At 37.8% G+C, this 12052-nt stretch overlaps 1 protein-coding gene across 1 annotated transcript in view; it reads right to left on the reverse strand.

Annotated features, from left to right (window-relative positions):
• LOC121872239 (nephrin-like) overlaps positions 1-12052 on the reverse strand; it is a 59161-nt gene that overhangs the window by 16261 nt on the left and 30848 nt on the right. Inside the window, exon 7 of the mRNA XM_042374906.1 lies at positions 10311-10479. Coding sequence (XP_042230840.1) covers positions 10311-10479 — 169 coding nt within the window. The remainder of the gene's footprint in view (positions 1-10310; positions 10480-12052) is intronic.

A 12052-nucleotide genomic window follows, 5' to 3' on the forward strand; every position in this document is an offset into this window, starting at 1 on the left:
CCCTTGCATAAATTTGACCACACTTCTTCCTTCATATTTCCCTTATGCAATTTCGCAAGCATTCACCTGTTAGTATTCACCATCATCATCATCATATGTTCAGACGTTCTCACTCTTGTCACATCTCTCTCCTTCTCTTTCTCGTTCTAGTCTTCACGTTCTCTCACCATCACATTCTTGGTCTCTTCTTTATCCACCATCACCACATATCCACACCATCTCAGAATCCTCTTTTTCAATTTGTCTTTTCAATTTGATCATCGTCTAATCATTCGTTACAGTACTATAATATCTAGTATCATTTACATGTTCATCTTACCAACTCCAATCCCAGATCTTAGGAATTATTTATATATATAGTTGATATTATAATGTATTAGCACGCTTCAACAACTCTTTAAGCATTAACAAATATACCAGCAATATGACCTAATATTTTTACTCCAATATAAGACATTAAGAAGTATTCCTAAGTCCAAAAGACATTCCATTACATCCACTAGGACAAGCACTCGTCACCTTGTTGCTGCCTCAAACACGTGTACTTGTTGTCCGCCACACATACCTCAGCATCCATTCCCTCCTCTTAAGTACTTCCCCCAGATAGATGGTATTTGAACCCTCTCCAATCTCTTGCCTTTTAATCATGCCTTCGGTTCCATTTTCTGTCAACTCTATCATATTTTTTATTGGCATCTGAAATGAGTTTTTGGTCCTTGCATTCATAAAGTCTGACGTTAGAGATTTATAGTCTTTTAGCCTTTTTCCTTTTTACCCATTATATACACGTGAATCTCAGTGTTTTGTATTTGATACTTGGATGTAATTCTGTGACATGCTGATTAACATCTGGATAAACGCTGACACAATCGTATTTCTCTGTCTAATCTTCCCGTCCTGTCCTGTACATATTTAGCGGCATGAATATCACTTGTAAGGGACCTAAGGTAGTATATGAAGAGCAAAGGCTTTTACCCAAATTAATGTGTATTGTAAATAGGGACTTTGATGGTTAACTTCCGAAGGGTGTGGTAACTTCATCATTATCATTTGTATTATCATCTCGCTCTATAATCCAGTTTTTGGTAGTGTAACAGCATCGAGATTCCAAGAATCAATTAAAAAATCCATAAGATGAAGTATTTGACCTAAAACCTCCTTTTGCATATGTTTGTCGTCTCCAGTAACTGCTTCTTCCATCTTCAGGCTCTTTGCAACTTACAAACATTTACAGGTGATTTATCTCTCTGGGGAAATTTGCAGATGAATGGGAGTTTTTCATCACCTCTTAATCCCTCTTTCTCTCATGGGGCAAATTAGTACGTAGTCTGTTATCTCTTCAAGTTATATCCAGGGATTTAGTGTATTGTCATTCTATTGTTGAATATCCTACTGACAGCCACGCTCATTCATACAGTCATTTTGGTCACTTCTCAATCTCCACTTTGCTTCATGTTAAGTCTTTGGATTGTCTTAATTACCTGTTTTTAATACACTAACCACACGCGATAGTTTAATTTCCTTAAGTCTTGCAGTTACTTCTATACACGTGAATATAATCCTCTGACCCTTCCTTTAGTTCTCAGATTCACACACACACACACACACACACACACACACACACCATTAATATTATTCCCATTTACAAAATTATTCTCCCACTCAGCATTTCGTCAATCACGTAATCTTTTTCCAGGAACCATTTTACAAGGAGATGGTTTTACACACACCCATGGTTCATCCACCCTTACCTCCCCAGTGACCAAGTGTTAAGGTAATGTACTGTGACTTCTCTATCTCCCTAACATTGAATACGTGTTCCTCTCCTTCTCCACACATCACCAGGTTTCGATAGCAAACTTCTAACCCCCACTACTTCTTCATGTTTCTTGTATGCTCTTTCTTACTCCCTCTCCTTATTCTTCCTTGTCATCTATTCACTCTTATTCTATCGATTTATTTTGTTTTTAGTCAATTCCCTTTCCATTATTTCCTAATATGTTATTTTATATTTTATTTTTTCCTCAGCAATCTTTACTGTATCGCTATTTTTGTATATGACTTTTTTTCACTTTATTTTACTCATCTTGATTCTCTGTTTTACTGTGTCGTCTCCTTAGTATGTTATGCCAATTACCCCTTATCTCTTATCGTTATCCTTAAGTTAACATGATATCGTCCATGCCATAACGATATTGTTAATAGAGTAATTGAACCTTGATAGTTCACAGGACAAAACCAATGGCAGAGGAAACTCAATCCACATATCGCTATTTTCTTCGTCTTTTATATTATATCGTCACCGTAGTATATATCCATAATACATATATAAACACCTATAGTAAATATAAAAGTGTGAATTGGTGTCCGATTTTTTTTTCCGTGCTTGAATTTCAGTAAATAAGTGGCTTAAAGAATAAGAAAACAACCAAATAAATGGAAACCCACAGATGCATGCGTTGGATGGCTGAAAAATTTCCTTGATGTATCGTCAAAACTTAAGATAGTTGTTTCCTAGACTGCACTTACACTCAAGCGCGCGCACAGAGACAGAGACAGAGACACACACACACACACACACACACACACACGAACTCTGACTAATCTCTTGGTTTATTTTTAAGCCAATCAAGACTTTCCTGCTGATGTGGTCACCAACAATCTGACCTAGTGAGTTGTTAAAATAGAACATTCAGTGGACTTCCCCCTCCAGTTTTAACTCTGTAGCGGTGAACACAACCAATATCCTCCCGTGAAGTTTATTGGTAGCGACTCTTCCCTGTTATTGCTTCTTTTATTATCTTTAATATTGTCAATAAAGTTACAACATCCACGGGGATCCCACAGAGTGAAGCGAGGGTCCCTTTCTCTAGTTTAAATTCCCCCACAATTCTTCGTCTTCACTTTCTAAATTATTTCGCCCTCAACACATTTCCCACTACGGGTTTATGCCTTTTTTTCTGTCTCGTGTCTTGTTCTTATTTACATGTAAGATGAATGAGTTAACTTTGAACCTGACTTTGTTTGGGAGTCCAGTAGGAAAACATTGTCACGTATTTGTTAATTGAGGAGGTCATGTTACTCGACTACAGGTACAAGCAGGGTGTTCGCTCCCGCCCAAAATGAAGCAGCATCGAACCTAAACGAGTTATAACAGTTAGAGTAAGACAATTCGGAGACTCGTTCCGCGACTCGGTTTCATCACGGGGAGGGAACTTTTGTCCTCGACTGTACGTCACCTCAAGAAGTCCGTGTTATCAACAATCAGAATGAACCACTAGAGCGAACCCTGTGAGTCCTGATTCAATATTAATTTTCAACCCATAGATGAAGCTTCTTACAGCACGAGTTAAACAACAAGGAACCTAGTCTATTTGCCGGGAGTGTCCCAACAGGTGGAGCTGATCACGCCTGGCGACTTTATACACAAATCACTAATTTTTTTTTTTTATTATTATTTATTGGGCACCCCCTTACATCCTTGTGTAAGGTGAAGCGCAGAAGCGTTTACAGCGCCCAACAGGGAAGCATGCTAAGTTCATGCTTGCCTTTATGTCTCACGAGTTAAGGGCGTAGAAGCCTGAAGAGTCAGTGGTTTTATGTCATGAAGTTATTGGAAGTTCCAAAAACTTTCCCTGAATACGAATTCGCAATTTTCGATTTACACCAGAATTGTCTAAACATTACGAAATACATATTAATAACAGCGAGAGAAAGACCGGTGCACAACAAAAAATTGACCGGATAAAGTGGTGTTACTTGTATGAGAAAGTGGTTGCAGTAGTCTTGGGAAATATTGTTGGCAATGTTCCTTCTTATTGCCGGCAGGAAGCACACAACTCTTGATATCCTTCCACAATCGTCTATATTTTGCATATAAACTCCTGTAGCAGGTCACAGGGGTTGACGGAATACCGTGAGCCTCAAAAATGTCGATGGCAGCGGCTTCGTTTTCAAATACACGATGAATGGTTTGCCAAGCTGAGACAGAACACCCGTACAGAGAGACGCCTTCTTGCTACTAACCAAATTCAAAACTCTGAGCATGCGCAGTAGTATCACGACACTGACAGCATCGTTGATTGGCTAGACATAACCATGTTGTGATACCGAGACTTACGGTGATTGTGTGAGACAGGAGCAGTGTCTGCCGCCAAAATTTACGTTCTTGATTGAAATTGAAGTCCAAAATTACTCGAAATATAAATTTGCGACAGAAACGTAATATATATATATATATATATATATATATATATATATATATATATATATATATATATATATATATATATATATATATATATATATATATATATATATATATTGCTATATCTCCCTAAATAAGCATTCACTTATCATAAGTCTAAGATTCACGTTTGTTGTATAATCATGCAAATCTCATAAATTGTGGTTGATAATTATGCTTCGTTTGCAAAAGATTGATCATTCATTTATTAAAAGCGTAATGTACTATGTATTCTGCCACTACACTTAACACTCAACTCTTACAATCCCTCGATACAGACGCTGATAAGCATAATACTTCTAATGGGTTCTTATTCGACTGATAATACACCTTATTTACTGGTCCACTAGAGGCTGAGTGACCAAAACACCAAAACAACAACAAATTTAATTCCCCAGAGCATAGTTGAGAGAGCGTATGTACTCTAACATAAAGTTGATTTGTTGGATTTGATTTTTCCACCAAAGTTAAGCATGATTTCGAGCACTCACCTGGAAAAAAAAATACCTGAATGAGTACTGAAGACTTTTTGAAAACAAACTCGTCTCTTGTTAGGATTCAAACGCTAACTAGAAAACCAATTAAAAACAAATATTTAATCCCTGAACAGCATTTTTGTGGGGTGGAGGGATGGGGGGGGGGGGCATGTCTAATTAATTACAGAGCTTTGTGGAATAATGTAACCCAGAGCTGTAATTTGGGGTATTTGTTACGGCAGAGAAATAATAACCGATTGATATTTTATTCCTGAGATTAAGTTCAGGTTTTGTAACTATTAATGGTAGTAATGGGTTGGGAGATTGGAAGGTTGTAATCATGTAGTAAATAGAAATGTGACTTAAAACTGTGGACTAAATCCTTGCATTGTGTTCATGATTGTGTTGAGAAGAGTTTAACCTTGTTCAGTGTTATAAGGAATTTTTTTTTTTTTGGGTGGGGGGACATAATAATTACAGGTGATTCTATTATGCTAATTCTCGTTCCATTTATTTTCATTCTCTTTGTTGGTGTTTTTTTTGCTCTTTGTTAACCTAATTGTTATTTATTTTAATATTCTCTGTGTTTACCTAATTGCGTCTTTCTCTCTTGAATTCATTGTCTATTAATTTCTTTCCTACACGTGTGGAAATAGTAAATATTAGTGATAGTGTGTGTGTGTGTGTGTGTGCTTTTAGACGCTTTGTTTGGACAGATACAAGCACACACACACATATATTCTCACGCACACATACACACAAATAATTACACTCACTAACAACCAAAGGGAAAGTACAGTCAGCACCAAAACACGCAGCTTAGTATTACCGGGTTAAAAAAACTCACAAAATGCCCAGTATGAGACTCTGTGTGACTCACCCCAAGTTATGAAGACCGAAAATACGCTCACAACAATCCATGATTTCATTCGGCAGGACATATGGTAACGTTAAATCTATTGGAGAGAGAGGTGCAATTTAAGTCTGTTTGTGGTTATTTTATGAGATAATATTCACTCCAAGACAAACATCAGCATCTTTTCTTAAAGGTTGTTGTTATGACGAATATATATACCAAGAACAAAAGGTTGTAATTCTCTTCAATCTTACGTCACTGATACACGTGGTCAGCTAGATACAAACAACAACAAACCCTCACCATAATCTTGTGAGCTCGTTTGTAGGAGTGAATCTACGACTGTGCTGAATGTACTGACCTGACTCCCTCATACAATGGCCACGAATGTAATTACTGATAAGCGTGTTAATTGACGGTGTTTCATGTTATATATTTAGTGCAACGAACAGCAGGTGATGAAGAATACAGTGTTTCCTTAGGGAGAGAGGGAGGTGTGTGTGAGGGGGGGGGGGTGATGTGAGTGCTATTGTGTGCGTGTGTAAATGCGGGGTAAGAGTGCGTGAAAGTACGTGCATTTAAATGATTGTAAATATATTTGTACATACATATGTGTGTGCATACTGGTCTTTATGTACATGTGCGTGACGGTATGTGGGCAGTGTACAATTCTGCATGACAGTTCCACTAGAATGAATACAGGGCACCAATGTATTATAACTCCCCCGAGCCATTTTAACACACGGACGTGTTCACTGTTAACATCTACAATATCTGGCTGATGAAAACCGTCTTTTTTTACACACGACAATACGAAGAAATGTACGAGAGCTATTCTTTTTTTTAACACTTCTGCTACTGTTAACAGAAACGATCATATGTGTGAGAGATGTTCCCTTTTCCACACACTTCAGCAACTATTTACAGAATGGAAAATATAAAATGAAACCTCTTCCCCCATTTTTTACACACTTCAGGTTCTGTTAACATCCTAAACCAATCTTACACCTTAAATTTCTTGACATCACTTCTTAATAGACACAAAAAAAGTTATATGAAAACCGTTCCTTTGTTACAGTCGACAACTACAGCTGTTAACATATACAATGATCTATATGAAAACTTTCCTGGCAGCTCCCATTAACAGACAAGAGGACCTGTATAACCCTGACATAATAATAACTCACCCTGCAGCTCTAAATATAAGAGTGTGGTGTAACGTGTAATTACCTAGGTATTTTTGTTTTCACATGCAGTATTTTCACGTCAAAATATCGTCTATATCATCAATTTTATCTTAATGAGCCACGTATCTCTCTTCCCGGGTATTATCTTTTATCGATGAGTGTTTCCGGAGACTTTGATTTGATCTTCATTAAGATTTTGACAGTTCCTTTGTTCCACGTTACGTATTCAATTCACGGTTTTAATGATGTCTTGCCGCTGATGTTATGATATTTCCTGATTTTCATTTATGATTATTACTCCAAAAAATTGTATCTTAAGGATTTTGATGTGGTTTTTATCTTTAATTGTTCGTGAAGAATGATACTCAACCATGATGTTGTTTATTGAAAGCAATGACAAAAATTATGCTAACCAGGTATTAATTTTCACCGTAAGAACATGACTCACTCCAGGTGTTCACACAACGACACAAATGAAGTTTCAGGAGAGAATTTTACGCAGCTTAAGTAGAAGCACAGTTACTGGGGAAAAGATACTCAAATAAAAGTAAAAAAAAATAATAGCCTCACTGGAGACTTAAGTAGATGTAAAAAAAGTAACTGATTTTAAAAGTACTTAACCCCTTCATTACAGAGACGCTATTAATATTTTATATGGTTAACGCCAGACGATTTTATTCACCTCAGAGGCGCCACCATACACAAGGGGGTAGACATTGAAAGTAAAAAAGTAATTCTCCTCAAATAATATTTATATATCATGGTGAAAACCCAACCCTAATATTAAACTAATTATGCACATTTACCTGGTAATACCTGACTTGGCGACCACAACACCATTTATTCACTAACTTACTTAAATTATATTATTTTAGATTATATAATTCATTAACATTTCAAAGTCCATGGTCCTGGTTACTGTTAACGGGCCCCCGGTTGTTATCAGTGAACCAGGATTAGTGGTCGATTAGTCAGGTGAAGATAATGTAGATGGGTTACTATGTTAAGCCTCTTAGTTACGGTCAGTGAGGTAACAAGCGACACAGCCTATAATTAGAGGGGGAGTAGTTAAGTGAGAGAGAGAGAGAGAGAGAGACCCCCATCGACCCAACTGTGTTCAAATCGTCTTACACAAGTCAACCCGATCGTGACCTGTTAATATCCAGGGTGAGGTCATAATCGTGTACGTCTCATTGTTGACCTGTGATGGCTGGGTCAAAGGTCACACATACCGACGATAAGGATTTACTGATTTTACTGACGATAATTCTTCACTTTGGTTTTACAATTGTCATACATCAATACAGCGTCACCAACATAGTTAAAATGAATGACAAGATACCAGGGATGGGGCGTAAATTGGTGGGAAAGTGTTGCGTTATGTGATTGGCTGGGAAAGTATCACGTATATCTTCTCTATGTTTTGATTGGTTTAGGTAAATTCAGCCCATGGCGGGTACTTCCAAAATGTAATGAGAAATAAAAGTGTATTACTTAAGCCGAAGAATTACTCAAGTAACATTATAAGTAAAAAAAAAGTATTGGAAGTACTCAAATCCGCCCCAAAAATTACTTGAGTAAAGTATTAAAGTATTGAACTCCTAAATATGATTAAAACACGAAGGTAAAAACACCACAAGTGACATACACTGGAGTTTGTCAAAGGCGTAAACACAAGGCAGAAATAATCACCTGAACCAGAGGAGAATGCATGATCATGAATTATCAATACAGAGTACGAAAGATTACAGTAATCAGCTACAACAAACGAGACGGAACGATAAAGCACGGATATACAGTGTTATCAGGGCTCAGCTTATGCCTCTGCACGGCGCCAGTGTTCGATAATGCACGACAACTGGCAATAATGTTACGATAATGACCAATATTCCTTGATAATTTGCGCTATATCACTCAACATAGGATGCATTAACCCTTCATAATTGTCCGGCAGGTAATTGACCAGGTGCATACATAATTAAGCCAAAATTGTGACCTATATGTTACGCTGTGTGACCCATTAGATAAAGTGAGCCAGTTGTTGTTGTTGACCGGACTGTGTGTTAACTCAGCTGGTGCCGGCTGTAGAACACGTCTGTGAGCCAACATAGCTACTGATGGCTGTTGATAATTTGTCTGTCAATCCACGCAGTTGTTGCCAGCTATTGTTAATTCATCCCAACTGGGGGTTGTTATTTATTCACTCCAATTGGTGCCGGATCTTGTTAACTTGCCTGCGAGTCAACTTGGTGCTGGTGTGGTACAAAAAAATCCGAATCGTAAAATTTACTTAGAGTACAGTACAAAATATTGAAAAATGTTGGAGCCTAAAAAATTGAAGACGTGATGTGATATTAAAACACAAACTAAAAACGAACCTAATCTAACTTTGAGCGAGTTCAATTTGCGTGTGGTGTGAAATATGCGAGTCCGACATATTGAATCTAAAAGGCGCGCTCTCACCTGTCAGAACGCACGACATAGTATATCGAATATCACTTGCAAAGTTACCATTTTCAATTACGGACACACCTGTACACGCACACACAGAATGATAGTGAAGTCTGATGTGTTGGATTATTTTACCCACATGTTGCTTCTGTTGAGATGGACCGATTTTAACTCAGTAGGTTGAAGGTGTCAGCCAATAGCTAGCGAGTTAGCACCAGGTGATGTTGACGTCATCTTTAAACTTATTTTGTTCATTTTGTTAATTCCAGCTACAAGTATATATAAACATAACAAATGTGTGTGTGTGTGTGTGTGTGTGTGTGTGTGTGTGTGTGTGTGTGTGTGTGTGTGTGTGTGTGTGTGTGTGTGTGTGTGACCGGTACGTGTCATGATACATTATGTTTAACGAGACCCTGACTTTTGGTGGAGCAATAATGAGACCGTCTACTAGACCAGAGCCAATAGCTGCGTCAAGCCACGGTGAAAACTGATTACATTAACTGAGTTTTATTCATAAAATTAACAGTTTCACATATATACACATACATATACGCATATTAACACGCTTACAAGCATACATATGCATACATACATATTTATGGCACTAAATTCGACTGTTGGATAAAGAATACATAAGAGTATTGTATATTTTGACCCTTAATTACTGTCATCTTTAACACTGGTTTATTTACAGTCACATGTCAGTGTTATGATATATGGTGTTACATATTTTCATGAGATACATATACAATCCATATATATATTCATAAACGCACATACACAAGCATACAATCACAAATTCTTACATTCGCACACTTACTGTACACGAAGTCACACATTTTCGTACACCCCCTCCCACACACAAAGAAAATCAATCACATCACCTCCTCACTGCCATTTGGGGACGAGGATATTAAACGTCCAAAATAATTCCTTTACGCTGAAACATGATAAATGACGTTGCTCACAAAAAGACTTAAATCGATACCCTTGACTTGGGTGATAAGAAGGTAGATAAGCGACACTGTCCGCAATATTCACTCCAGGATCACACTCGCCCTAGCAGTTGAGAAAGGCCCTTGAATAACACTTACAGTTGACGGTGAGAACGCTGGAGTGGTGGTTGTCGGGGTTGGGGTGGCGGTGAGCCGGGGTGCTTGTGATGACGGGGTTGTGGGCCGAGCACTCCAACTGGGTACCGTCGTGGCGAGGCTGAGGCGTGAAGCTCACCATTGACACGCTCCTGTTGCCATCGTCTGACACCTGTGCGTGAGGAGACATTAAGATATATATTACTGTGTGTATTGAGAGAGAAAGAGAGAGAGAGAGAGAGAGAGAGAGAGTCATACAACATAGAGTCTTGAGGTTGAGTGTTCCTAAAGGCTATAAATGGCTGAGGTCTTTTTGGCGAAGATACTCCAATAATATTCACGAGGATCACATTCACGGCACGTTCACCTGAGTGAGAAAGGACACGAAGGTATTACGAGAGCAAATACTTGACCAGGTAACCGGAGACGACATTATTCCTTTACAGTAAGATTTTTGAGAAGTTTAGAATGAAAACACTGCCTCGCTCTCCTTACCATAAACTTACGCCACACAAAGACACAAAATAGAGACTCCACATTCTGATATGAAGTTACGGGTTTGTGAGGTAGGAGAGCTCATGCCTGCGTTGGGGAAGGAATTCATTTTAGATATACGGTTTCTTCTCGTCGTCTCGTTTTTTTTTTTCTTTTGTTGGGGTAAATGGAGCCGGAGGAGAGGTATACTGCTGTAGGTGCCAATACCCTTCCTGGTTCGTTCCTTCTTGGTTTATGTGTGAAGGCTTTCGACAAGGCTGTCCGTAAAGTTTGTACTGTATTTCATGAATAATACGATAATCAATATATTTCTAGGTATATTATTATAAACAGAAGACACACACACACACACACACACACACACACACACACACACACACACACACACACAAGATCTAAGAAACTCCATTTTTAACAGTATATCTAGAAATACATCGCATATTTAATTTGTATCTTGGGATTTCAATAAACGAAGTGAACGTGATAGTGAATGGGATAATGAACGTGGCAATGAACGTGATAGTGAACGTAAAAGGGCGCCATCTAGGAGGTAACATGACTGACAAGTGACTTATGATCTTAGCTAAAAGAACTTGACAATAGACATAAATAATTTTACAACTATCAAGAACAACACGTTAATAATCACTTCAAGGTTATGAATTAGAAGAGCCAGCGGGTTCATAGTGGCTTGGGGAATAACCAAAGAGACTTATCATTTATTATTTTTGGGACTAGGTAACGATGTGACGGATGATTTGTAAAATTGAGCTGGTTTTCATGTTGTTTCCATAGTCTAAGTCTCAATAGGCAGCGTGATTGATTATATTCAGTTGATATTTGATACGAGAGGTTGAGACACGGTGGTGACCCTGGTGGCATTATGTGTACAATGTGGTGGGTCGATCATCTCCACTCTTACACGTACTTCACCGAGAGACTGAGAGGCGTCTTTGTGTGGCGTGAAAGTGAACATGACTGAGTTGTGTCATAGTGTCGGAGTTTTATGATTATATGTTTATATACTTTAGTTTTTTGTCCTTATATATTTCATCCACTAATAAAAGAAAGTTGATATAGTGTTATTTGATTGGAGTTATGAGGCCAAAGTTAAGAATGAAAGTACTTATTATATAAAAAAAAAATGTTCATGAGAATGTATTGGATTATATTTAGTGAATAACTATTGAATAATGTAAACTTCGTATTTTGCGGCCAATGTTAAAATAGTGTAGGACAAACTCATAAAT

This window comes from Homarus americanus, unplaced genomic scaffold, assembly GCF_018991925.1.
Source record: "Homarus americanus isolate GMGI-L3 unplaced genomic scaffold, GMGI_Hamer_2.0 scaffold5589, whole genome shotgun sequence".
In the NCBI taxonomy this organism is placed as follows: domain Eukaryota; kingdom Metazoa; phylum Arthropoda; class Malacostraca; order Decapoda; family Nephropidae; genus Homarus; species Homarus americanus.